Here is a 12549-nt window from a genome sequence, read left to right as displayed (position 1 = left end):
CTTGTGTGTGGGTCCGGCTCGTGACAGTCTGTCCTTTCCTCCTGACCTTAACAACACACCACTGTTCCATGTAATTATTCCTCCCTGGTTATATGGGCACAAAAGAGTCACAAGCTGTACTTACTTACATTTTTAACATTTATCCAAGGCAACTCACAAATATTATTATATACAATTGAGAGCCTTGCTCAGGGGCCCAACAGTGGTAACTTGGTGGATGGTGGGGCTTGAACTGGCAACCTTCTGTTTACTTGTCGAGTACATGTCACAAAGTTAAATATGATTGTGATCCGCTCCAGACCACTAATGGATCAGGCGAGATCAGAGAAATCACTGGCGCATTTCGTTACCCATCAGCACTTGGGAGACTCATGTATCTCATTAATCTGTACTTTTCCATCAGGGAGAACCGGGACTGCAGGGTCCGCCTGGTCCAGACGAGATCGTGGAACCGCCTGAGGTTCATTTCATCAAAGGAGAGAAGGTACGGGGACGCCGAGCTGCTTTACAGAACAGAATCATGAACAGAATGAAGGTTCTGACGTGAGGAATTTTATTTTAGGGAGATAAAGGTGATCCGGGACGCTGTGGGCCTGACGGAGAGGACGTGAGTATGAGAGGGAGGGGGAGGTCCGGGGCGTCTGAGTGAATTTAAAGCTGATTGTGATATAGATCCAGGACCACCGGTGGGTGCCTGCTAGTTGATCACGTGGAGAATAAGCGCCACACCCGTATGTTTATATTAAAACGGCTTTTTCTTTGTAATTAAGGGTGACGCTTATGAAGGTCTGGACGGTTACGTTGGAAACCCGGGACCCACGGGCCCTAAAGGCTACCAGGGGTCTCCAGGTCCTAAAGGCATTGGGATTCAAGGTCAAAAAGGGCTACGAGGGCCACCAGGAGACCCAGGTACGGATGGTCCATCAGGGTTTCCGGGACCTCCAGGTGTTCCAGGTCTGAATATAAATATATATTTATATACACCGATCAGCCATAACATTAAAACCACCTCCTTATTTCTACACTTACTTACCATATAGGAGCACTTTGTAGTTCTACAATTACTGACTGTAGTCCATCTGTCTCTCTGCATTCTTTGTTACCCTATTTCATGCTGTTCTTCAATGGTCAGGACCTCCACAGGACCACCACAGAGCAGGTATTATTTAGGTGGTGGATCATTCTCAGCACTGCAGTGACACTGACATGGTGGTGGTGTGTTAGTGTGTGTTGTGCTGGTATGAGTGGATAAGACACAGCAGCCACTTCACTGTCACTGCTGGACTGAGAATAATCCACCAACCCTAAAATATCCAGCCGAGCGTCCTGTGACCACCGATGAAGGTCTAGAAGATGACCGTCTCAAACAGCAGCAATAGATGAGCGATCGTCTCTGACTTTACATCTACAAGGTGGACCGACTAGGTAGGAGCGTCTAATAGAGTGGACAGTCAGTGGACACGGTGATCCACTCCAGCACAACACTCACTAACACACCACCACCATGTCAGTGTCACTGCAGTGCTGAGAATGATCCACCTACCAAATAATACCTGCTCTGTGGTGGTCCTGTGGGGGTCCTGGCCATTGAGGAACAGCATGAAAGGGGGTAACAAAGCATGCAGAGAAACATATGGACTACAGTCAGTAATTGTAGAACTATAAAGTGCTTCTATATGCTTGATCAGTGTAGATTTTGTATACTATTCTGACTTTTATTTCCCGCCATGTGTATTTAGGGGATGTGCTCCCATGTCCTCCTGAAACATCTGGGCTACCTGGACCAAAGGGCGACAATGGCGACTGTGGTGACAGAATTCCAAAATTACACAATTACACTATAATGAGACACTTAGAGTCAGAGCTGAAGTTAGTAAGAAGATGATAGTTTATTCTCTGCAGAGGATCCAAACAGTCAGCAAAGAGTATGCAGGCTGAAGTATTACATTCTTTGTAATGTTTTTTATAGATAGAGGTTCAACCCATATAGATAAGAGCAATGATGTTGTTAAACTGTTAACTTGCTATCAAACAGAAGTGGAATATTCTGTTCTAGTACATCGTGTTCATTTCACATATTCAGTAGCTTAAACAGTATAAACAAACTTATTCAAGGTTCGAGTTTCAGTGACAAACAACTTAATTTTTTCTTCCACGACAGCGACCAAGGTACAGCACTTCAAAAATATGATTGATTGATTAATGAGGTAGTTTGAAATATCAATCACCCCTTCATCACAATCAGGACCCCCTGGCCCACCGGGACCACCCGGGCTAGAGGGCACCTCTGGACCCACAGGACCAAAAGGAGAACGTGGAGATGATGGAGAATACGGAGGTTACGTATCTTCAGGTAGGATCTTTCAGGATGTTCTGTTGTCCTCTGTTCTGTGTTTGCTCTGCTGCTCTGAATGTCATCTCCAGGTCCCCGAGGGTCGTCCGGTGATCCAGGTGATCAGGGTCCGCCTGGTGGCAGCTATGTCGGCACGCCAGGCTTTTTTGGGCTGCCTGGGCCACCAGGGTTTAAAGGACCCAAGGGGGAAACCTTCTCAGGTACACCTGGAATTCCTGGACCGCAAGGACTACCCGGAAGCTGTGGTCCGAAGGGTAGCCGTGGTCTAACAGGTCCTCCTGGATTACCAGGTAGGTTCCATGCCAAGTGTTCTGTCTTGGAATGTCACTTTACGTCATGTGTATCACCTGTTGGGTTCTGTCTAGGAGAATCTGGACCTCCTGGATATCCTGGATGTAAGGGGCAAGATGGGGACAACGGGGATCCAGGTCCACCTGGAATACTGGGACCCAGACTTGAACTTTGTAATGTCTTACCAGACACACAAGGTCCTCCAGGGCTCGTACGACTGCCTGGACCGCCTGGACCACAGGGTATGACGCTGGATATTCAAGATCTGTCTGAGAATGATCTCACATCGTTATCCTGCTAACTGATTCCCTTCTTGACAGGCATCGGTGGTGCGAAAGGAGACAAGGGGTTGGTTGGTTTTCCTGGAAATGGACCAAAAGGTCTTTCAGGACCACATGGTCCACCTGGTCCTCCAGGCTCTCCTGGACCATATGGCTTAAGAGGAGAACCTGGTGATCCAGGGATGCCTGGGCTTCCTGGGACAAAAGGTAATGTTTTTCAGGGGTTTAACAGGGGTGTCAAACTCTGTGGTGATCCTTGGTGGCCAAGTTCCTCCAGGACTGGAGTCTGACCTCTCTGTGTCATTAATTGACCATAATTGAGCCTAAAATTGGCCACAGAGGCGTAGACTGATGCACAGTGTTGCTTTAAAGGAGCGAAAGGTTGTCCTGGGGTAGACGGACCACCAGGACCTTCTGGAAATCCAGCCATACAAGGACCTCAAGGTAGAAGAGGAGTGAGGGGTGATGAGGGATCGACCGGTTCGGCCGGCGACATTGGATATCAGGGGCCCAAAGGTACGAGTCTTTACACCGTCCACATTCTTTCTGTCCTCTGTGAAACGTTCCTGACCGGTGCTGGTCCTGCTCAGGTATCAAAGTTTGGAGGTTTTTAATTATAAGCACATTTACAACATAACGGATTCTTTTCCTAATGGGACGCACGCTTATAAATGTAATAACATCTGGAAGAACAGAAGCTCAGGTAAGCAGCGGTTATGGATTTTTTTTGCTGTGTTTGGAATTTTGGCCGCTGTGCCGTGATTTGCAGTGAAAACAAAACATCAGTTTAAGCTTTTAACTGGAACCTAGAAAAGTAAAAGCACAAAGTAAACGGCTAAATACACTCGCTAATCTGTTTTTTAATCTGAATTTACAGATTATTTCTTTATTTCTACGCTACATTTATAATATATGTTTAGTGTAGATTATATTGACTCGGACTCTAGTCTAAAGACTTGTGACTCAACTTGGACTCGTATTTTGTGATTTGTGAACATCTCTGGGTCAGGGTTTAAGTGGATCTAGCTTTTCCAAAATATTGCACAGATTGTGGGGTCTCAATGCCTAAAAGCCTCATTCTTCTTTCCCTTCAATAAATAAGCGATTATTTCGGTCTGCTGGGAGTTCTAACCCTGGATCCAAGCTGTGCCACCCAAGCGCCATAAGGTTCACAATACTTCTATTAATAAGGTATTTCAGTTTTTAATTATTACAGCTCATTAAGCGTGATTAAATGTGGGCTGATGGGTAAATATGTCCATTCTATCCATTCAAAATCAAATCCACAAGTCAAATCAAAATGCACTAATAATTAAGGGCTCATAACGTTCCACATTCAGGGAACGGTGGTGTAACCATTGATGATGTTCTTCCAGGTGACAAAGGCGACTCCAGTGGGTATCCAGGTCCGCCCGGACTCAAGGGCATCAAGGGTGAAACTGGACGAACAGGTCAGATCTCTTTCTAAATGTCTTTTAGACGTAATGTGTGCAAATTAATCGACTTTGTTCTGTCTTCTTCTTTATGGACGTCTTCTTATGGACGGAATCCGGGGTCAGAATGTCCCAGTGAGTCTTTTTGTGCTCTATGACCAGCATGACTAGTTTACTAGCACTAAACCCAACAACTCACTGCTACTAACAACCATCTCTGTCTTATACAGCTGAGATCGGATATCCAGGAGAGCCTGGGGACCCAGGGCCTCCGGGGCTGAAGGGACAACCTGGTCCTCCTGGTTTTTCAGTTCCTCGTGGAGCACCAGGCCCCCTCGGGCCTCCAGGTAACCCTTGTTTTCATTAAAAGGAATAAATCTGTCTTGTAGCATAATCATAGACGATTCATTCTACTTGTAGGACAGAGTCCAGATCCTTTGATTTTGGGTCCTCGGGGTCCTCACGGACCTCCAGGGTTACCAGGACTGAAAGGTCCTCCAGGCCCACCAGGTCCAAAAGGTAATGCTGCAATCCACAGTGCATACAAGATTAGCTAATAGTACGTCAACGTTACCTACATGGACATTATTTGTACATCATAGTCGTAATTGTGGCCGCGTGCTTTGCTAAACGTTCATTTTTCTTCCAGGATATCGAGGAGCAGCCGGTCTTGAGGGTCTGGACGGCCTTCCTGGTCCAAAAGGAGAGAAAGGTTGGAGAGGTGAGAAGGATCTAGATCATAATCCTGTTTTCCTGGAGTTTGTGTGTGCAGTTCCGCACTGCCTGATGGGAAACACATTTTGGATCACGGTGTAGATGTTACAGGACGCTTAGTCACCACGGGGTCACCACTGGGCTGCAGGGGGTCTCCGCCCAACAGTTCGCAGTGTAGTTACTTCAAAGGTGCAGGAGCTGTTTGGGCATGATTGGCTACGTCTGAGGGTGGAGGGTGGATGGTGGTCCTATACGCAGTGTGTTGCTGTATTGCGCTCAGTGATTTTGCTGAAGCCGAACCCACTGCACCGCCACCCTGACCATGATAAACAGATAAAACAGAACATGATCTTCCAGTACTGATGGATCCTGCAGATCTGCTCTGACACTCCCGATTCCTAATCACAGGTTCAGATCTCGTTGGTCTTCCTGGGTTCCGAGGTGATCCAGGGCATCCAGGTCCACCCGGTGATCCTGGAATCAAAGGCGCTTCGGGACCAGGAGCGAAGGGTCAGAGAGGACCTACAGGAGACCCAGGTATCAGAAAGTGGTCAGAAATACGAGCTCTTGGTGTCCGACATCTATGTACATCTGATAAATCCTGCTGATGTTTCTTCAGGTCCTCGGGGCTTCTTAGGTGCACCAGGGGTTTCAGGAAGATCCTGTGATGTTTCACTTCCGGGACACAGGGGAGACCCGGGATACCCAGGACCTCCAGGTTCATGTTCTCGTTTGGAATCCTTTAGAAGTTTTTGTTATGACTGTTGTGTTAAAATCATAATTATTTTAGGTATCATTCAGTCAGCTGTAGAAATGATGAAGATACTGAGACATGACCGGTCATTCCTACATGTGTGTCCAGGTCCGGCAGGTCTGACTGGACCTCCAGGTTTGCTCCTCCGTGGAGATCCAGGAGACGATGGTCCACCGGGACCTCCAGGACCCGCCGGTGTGAGGGGTCTGTCAGGGCCGCCAGGCTACCCAGGTTACCACGGACCACCGGGACCCAAAGATTAGATCGTCCACTTATCGGTGAGTTTGTGAGTTTGTTGGTGTGGTCACTGATATGAAGTTGCCTTTCCTTTTTTTGCAGGTATAACAGCCTCCACTCTTCTGGGAAGGCTTTTTATGGGGTTTTAGAGTGCGTTTGTGGGAATTTGTGCCTGTTTAGTCGAAGCCAGGCTCACAATCATCACGATTTAAAGAGAACCAAGGGAGTTCCTTGACAGCAGACTGGCCAAACCATGTCATTATTGATTGATTGATTGATTACTTCATTGGACCTTGAAGGGAAACTGTAGTGGATGTAGTGCAAGGAAATAAAATGATTCAAACGTAACGTAACTGGGATCCATTACTGGGATGACTGGTGGCCTTTGCTACCTTCCTGGCCCTTGACCAGCACCGAAATGAGTCCTTTTGTCTGCACTATGAGGCGTCCTAGCTATCCTACGGCAATTCAGTTAGCAATAGCTCAGGTGGCGCAGCGATAAAACACACCCTAGCACACCGGAGCTGGGATCTTGAATACATCGTATCGGCTGGGATGAGCGGCCACATGACCAACGATATAGGGGGAAGGAGTGCGTTGATCAAGGTGTGTCTCTCCGTACACAGTCCTGATCCACATGAGGCGAAAAAATGCATATGGCTGCTGCCCACGTGTCGAGGGGGCGTGGGTTAGCTTCGTTCTCCTCAATCAGAGTGGGGATCGGCATTAGGACGTGCTAAAGGTCTAAGAATCTGATGTGTGATTATTCCAGGGCAGAGGGGATTACCTGGTTTGATGGGCATCACAGGACCGGAGGGTCTCAGAGGAAGAGACGGACCGCCTGGGCTCCAGGGTGAAAAAGGACTGAAAGGTCACAAGGGTAAGAACCTGTACTACAATCAGTCAGGGTCACGGTCAGTAGACAGGACACACACTAGACTTCATGAAGAGTCTTCTCAGAGGGCTTCTCACAAGACTCTGTGCAGGACTGTTTCTCTAAAGTTAAATAATCTCTGTGTGTTTCCTCATGCATGTATTCCAGGCGCCAAAGGTAACGCGGGTCGAGTTTTGCTGCCCACTCCCACCCCCCCGACCACCAGGGCAGCCGGGTCCACCTGGACCTCAAGGACCGCCAGGAGTACCCGGACCTCCAGGAAGTCCAGGACCCGCCGGTGAGGTCCATTACCTCGACGCACACCCTCTCAGACTGTGCATGATTCTGTCTGATCATTAAATGGCATGATGTTGGGATCTGTTCAGGACAGAAGGGCATGGCAGGACCTCAGGGGTTATCTGGACCGCCGGGGATTACCGGACACCCGGGTGCTCTTGGAGACGCCGGAGAACCTGGAGCACAAGGCTTTGTGGGGCAACAAGGTATAACATCATAATAATAATATTATACTATAAAATAATATGGTCTGATGTTCTCCTTTCTGAGGTCTGATGCCCTCCTTTTTGGGGTCATTTTTGGGGTCTGATGCCCTCTTTCTGAGTGTCTGATGTCCTTCTTTTTTGGGATCTGATGCCCTCCTCTTTTGGGGTCTGGTGTCTTACTCTTTGGGGTGCTTTTTGGGGTCTGGTGCCTTTTTTTGGGGGTCTGATTTTCTCCTTTCTAAGGTCTGATGCCCTCCTATATAGAGTCTGATGCCCTTTTTGGGGGGGTCTGATGCCCTCCTTTTTGGGGTTTAGGTTTAATGCCCTTCTGTTCGGGGTCTGATGTTCTTTTTGAGGTCTGATGCCCTCCTTTTTGGGTCCTTTTTGGGGTCTGGTGCCCTCCTTTTTGGGGTCTAGGTTTAATGCCCCCCCCTTTTGAGGCCTGATGCCCTACTTTTTAGGGTCTGATGCCCTTTTTGGAGGAGTCTGGTGCCCTCCTTTTTAAGGTCTGATGTTCTTTTTGAGGTCTGATGTCCTCCTTTTTGGGTCCTTTATGGGTCCTTTTTGGGGTCTAGGTTTAATGCCCCCCTTTTTGTGGTCTGATGTCCTTCTTTTGGGATCTTATGCCTTCCTTTTTGGGGTCTAATTTTCTCCTTTTTCTGGGGTCTAATTTTCTCTTTTTTTGGGGTCTGATTTTCTCTTTTTTTGAGGGTCTGGGTTCTGATGTCCTCTTCTCTTTTTTGGGATCTGATGCCCCTTCTTTTGGGGTCTTATGCCTTCCTTTTTGGGGTCTGATTTCTGCTCATTTGAGGTCTTTTTAGGGTCCTTTTTGGGGGTCTGATGTCCTCTTCTCTTTGTTGGGATCTGATGCCCCTTCTTTAGGGCACGACCCCCCGTACACTCATCACACACAGAACCCTTGATTTCATGCCCCTTCTCTCGTCCCCTTCCAGGTCCTCCGGGTGCCAGGGGAGATGAAGGTTTCCCAGGTCCAGCAGGTTCGGGGCAGCCTGGATTCCTCCTGGTGATCCACAGTCAGACGGAGGCGGTGCCAGAGTGCCCGGCGGGGATGGCGTTCCTCTGGAGCGGGTACAGTCTGCTCTATATGGAGGGTCAGGAGAAAGCGATCACGCAGGACCTGGGTAAAGTGTCCAGCTCAGATTCATGTTCACACCGCCAGCAATTCCTGTTTGTTTGTTTTATAACGTTGTTTTGTTTGTTTGTCAGTTTAGGTCGGGTCGGTTCTTGTTTGTTTGTTTGTTTTATAAGGTTTTGTTTTGTTTGTTTATTTGTTTGGGCTGGGCCAGGTCTTGTTTGTTTGTTTAGGCTGGGCCGGGTCTTGTTTGTTTGTTTAGGCTGGGCCGGGTCTTGCTTGTTTGTTTGTTTGTTTAGGCTTGTTTGTTTGTTTAGGCTGGGCCAGGTCTTGTTTGTTTGTTTAGGCTGGGCCAAGTCTTGTTTGTTTGTTTGTTTGTTTGTTTAGGCTGGGCCGGGTCTTGTTTGTTTATTTGTTTAGGCTGGGCCGGGTCTTGTTTGTTTATTTGTTTAGGCTGGGCCGGGTCTTGTTTGTTTGTTTAGGCTGGGCCGGGTCTTGTTTGTTTGTTTGTTTAGGCTGGGCAGGGTCTTGTTTGTTTGTTTGTTTAGGCTGGGCCGGGTCTTGTTTGTTTGTTTATTTAGGCTGGGCCGGGTGTTGTTTGTTTGTTTATCTGTTTAGGCTGGGCCGGGTCTTGTTTGTTTGTTTATTTGTTTAGGCTGGGCCGGGTCTTGTTTGTTTGTTTATTTAGGCTGGGCCGGGTCTTGTTTGTTTGTTTATTTAGGCTGGGCCGGGTCTTGTTTATTTGTTTAGGCTGGGCCCGGTCTTGTTTGTTTGTTTATTTGTTTAGGCTGGACCGGGTCTTGCTTGTTTGTTTATTTGTTTAGGCTGGGCCGGGTCTTGTTATTTATTTGTTTAGGCTTGGCCGGTTCTTGTTTGTTTGTTTGTTTGTTTAGGCTGGGCCAGTTCTTGTTTGTTTATTTGTTTAGGCTGGGCCGGTTCTTGTTTGTTTGTTTGTTTAGGCTGGGCCGGTTCTTGTTTGTTTATTTGTTTAGGCTGGGCCGGTCTTGTTTGTTTGTTTGTTTAGACTGGGCCGGTTCTTGTTTGTTTGTTTGCTCATTTGTTTTATAAGGTTTTGTTTGTTTGTTTATGTCGGGGCGGTTCTTGTTTGTTTGTTTTATAATGTTGCTTTGTTTGTTTGTTGTTTTGTTTGTTTGTTTGTTTTATAACATTGCTTTGTTTGTTTGTTTGTTTGTTTGATAACATTGTTTTGTTGGTTTATTTGTTTGTTTAGGCCAGGCCGGGTCTTGTTTGTTTGTTTTATATTGTTTTGTTTGTTTGTTTTATAATGTTTTGTTTGTTTGTTTCATAAGGTTTTGTTTTAGGCCAGGCCTTTTTTTTTTAAAGGTTTTGTTTGTTTGTTTTATAAGGTTTTGTTTGTTTGTTTGTTTAGGTCAGGCCGGTTCTTGTTTGTTTGTTTTATAATGTTGGTTTGTTTGTTTGTTTGTTTAGGCCAGGCCAGGTCTTGTTTGTTTGTTTTATAAGGTTTTGTTTGTTTGTTTGTTTGTTTGTTTTATAACATTGTTTTGTTTGTTTGTTTTATAACATTGTTTTGTTTGTTTGTTTTATAAGGTTTTGTTTGTTTGTTTGTTTTATAACATTGTTTTGTTTGTTTGTTTGTTTAGGTCGGGCCGGTTCTTGTTTGCGTATTTTCAGCACCATGCCCTTCTCCTACTGTAACTGTAACTAAGCCCGTTGCCCATGATGCTCGTGGCGGGCGCAGCGATCCGCCAGTACATCAGTCGGTGCGTGGTTTGCGAGGCGCCCGATTTTGTGGCGGTTCACAGCCAGGACGCCAGCGTGCCCGTTTGTCCTGCGGGCTGGAGTGGACTGTGGATCGGCTACTCCTTCCTCATGGTGAGTGTCTTCATACGGAGAGTAAATAATCGCACCTTTTTTATGTGTGTGTGTGTGTGTGTGTGTTGACCTGTGAACCCTCCCTGACCTCATCCGGGAGCTGTCTGAAGGACTTCAGGTCGCAGCCCTTCGTGGAGTGCCAGGGTCCACGTGGAACGTGCCACTATTTCGCCAATGTTTACAGTTTCTGGCTGACTCGGGTGAGCAACGAGGAGGAGCTCGGTCTGGCTCCGGTGCCCGGCGTACTGAAGTCGGCCGGGGAGCAGCGGGCGCGCGTCAGCCGATGCCACGTGTGCATGAAGCGGTGATGGGATCCGTCCTGCAGCTCGTGGGTACCCACATCACCCTCCCCCGAAATGTCGTTTTTGATCGTTTAATGAACTTAAAGCTCCAGTGTAAGACACCGCCATCCGCCCACCACTAGAGGGAGAACGCGTGCCACACCCAGGGATAATTAAGCTGATTGACATCAGCTGTGCAGCACCTTTATAAAGGCTGCGCACGGCTCACTTGGCGCAGAGTCTTGTGTTAATCTAGTAATATCAGACCTTGCCGGTACTTTGGTATTTGCTTCTTAAAATAAATCTTCCGTCCTCTTTTTCTCTGTTTTGGGAACATTGGTTTCCCCCAAAAGAAAAACCTTTTTGTTTATCTCCCTGTTTAAATAACTGGAACAGTTTTAGAAAAGTAAAGTAATTTATTATTTCTTTAGTAACCTCACACCTTTGTTGAGGTCTCAACAGCCAGCGGGTAGCTCATCAGATTAGTTTTTCTTTGTGTATCTATTTTGGGTTTGTTTGGCATCCTTTGTTTCATTTCCCGCATGTTAATAAGCGATTCAGAGTAGAGTAGAGAATAGAGTAGTGGTTAGTGCATCAGTCTCTCGAGCTCAGTACGCTGACGTGTGGGGTTCGAAACCACATGTTTTATTTTTTATTATCAAGTTGCGGTCTCCGCTAATTCAGTCAGTCTTTCCTCTCTGTTTTCCCTTTTTTCAACAAACACAAAGTTCCTTTATATATATATATATATCTCTTCTGCTATTTATTTACATTCAACGATTATCATTTAAAACCGTTAAGTAGTTCAAAGTCACAAGCTCTTTAACCAAGCCCATAGTGAATCGGGTAGAGCAAGGCTCTATAACACCAGCGATCCCGGTTCAAATCTCACTCACTGCAATTTTTCAAATCTGCTTTTGGGTCTAACCAGACTGTTATAAGATCTGGGAAAACATAACACGAGGCGTTTGAGCCCCGTAACAGAAAGACTCTGCCAGTGTAACCGGTGGATGTCGACTCTGCTACCACAATAGACAAATGGACTCTGCGTTGTGTATTCGATGATGATTTTATTCTGTTAACAAAACAATATAGCCCTTAGTACCGGTAGAAATCCCCTGCTTCTCCTCTACACTCCTCACATCTCCTCATACAGTACAAAATTCAAAAGGGCCGGACAGAAGCAGGGCTTATAATAAAGATTACAATATAATACAAGACAATTACTAAAACAACAATAATAATAATAACAATTGCTTTTCATTTACAGACCAGACAAACACATACAGCAATGACGTCACTCCATTACGCTCTGTGCATTAGCATAGCCAACTGGTATAACTCAGAATTTCTCAGATTTATTCATATAATTATGCATACCTGTTAACAAAACAATATAGCCCTTAGTACCGGTAGAAATCCCCTGCTTCTCCTCTACACTCCTCACATCTTCATATAAAAAGAATATAAAGAACAGACTTATACATTGCGTGGACCATGCTGTGCATTATTAGCAATATAATTAGAAGTATTATTCACTTTAAAACTGACTATCAACAAAATATAACATAATAATATAATATAATAATAATAATAATGTACCCAGAAATCTATATATAAACTTGGTGAGATATTTATATTAACTAAACGTGTATGATTAATATAGATTTAATTTGGAGCATATTGTGATACCTACCTCCTCATACAGTACAAAATTCAAAAGGGAGGAGGTAGGTGGAGGGGAGGAGACTTTAAGAAAGGCGGGAAGGGGACGGGACGTCCCAATGTGAACTTACCCAGCACCAATAAGGCTATATGTAAAAAGAGAATTATGTGTAATTATAACATGAACATATATGGATTTTTAACTATGTTACACTC

At 45.8% G+C, this 12549-nt stretch overlaps 2 protein-coding genes across 2 annotated transcripts; both read left to right on the top strand.

The window, feature by feature from the left end:
* Positions 1–279: 279 nt before the first annotated feature.
* On the top strand, positions 280–6089 carry LOC134302233 (collagen alpha-5(IV) chain-like). The gene is made up of 15 exons (XM_062987269.1): positions 280–315; positions 404–484; positions 771–954; positions 2246–2353; positions 2425–2643; positions 2719–2886; positions 2965–3132; positions 3322–3441; positions 4266–4376; positions 4589–4705; positions 4779–4877; positions 5008–5079; positions 5481–5609; positions 5692–5790; positions 5863–6089. Exons 1-15 carry the CDS (start codon positions 280–282, stop codon positions 6087–6089), a joined length of 1938 nt encoding a protein of 645 aa, XP_062843339.1.
* A 541-nt stretch (positions 6090–6630) lies between these two features.
* Positions 6631–10695, top strand: LOC134302232 (collagen alpha-2(IV) chain-like). The gene is given in 7 exon segments (XM_062987268.1): positions 6631–6655; positions 6836–6943; positions 7324–7440; positions 8394–8582; positions 10156–10215; positions 10218–10415; positions 10466–10695. Coding segments are annotated over 7 exon segments (927 nt in total).
* Positions 10696–12549: the final 1854 nt, after the last annotated feature.

Source organism: Trichomycterus rosablanca, chromosome 25 (assembly GCF_030014385.1).
Source record: "Trichomycterus rosablanca isolate fTriRos1 chromosome 25, fTriRos1.hap1, whole genome shotgun sequence".
NCBI lineage: Eukaryota > Metazoa > Chordata > Actinopteri > Siluriformes > Trichomycteridae > Trichomycterus > Trichomycterus rosablanca.
Note: the sequence above shows the minus strand (reverse complement) of the source record. Positions and strands in the feature narration are given on the sequence as shown.

What these genes read in the sequence shown, in the direction of transcription:
- LOC134302233 (XM_062987269.1), top strand. Translation starts at nt 280, where the DNA reads ATGATTGTGATCCGCTCCAGACCACTAATGGATCAG. An exon ending in AGGTCCTCCTGGATTACCAG is followed by an intron (nt 2,644 to 2,718) that starts GTAGGTTCCATG and finishes GGTTCTGTCTAG; the next exon opens with GAGAATCTGGACCTCCTGGA. An exon ending in GGGATACCCAGGACCTCCAG is followed by an intron (nt 5,791 to 5,862) that starts GTTCATGTTCTC and finishes TAATTATTTTAG; the next exon opens with GTATCATTCAGTCAGCTGTA.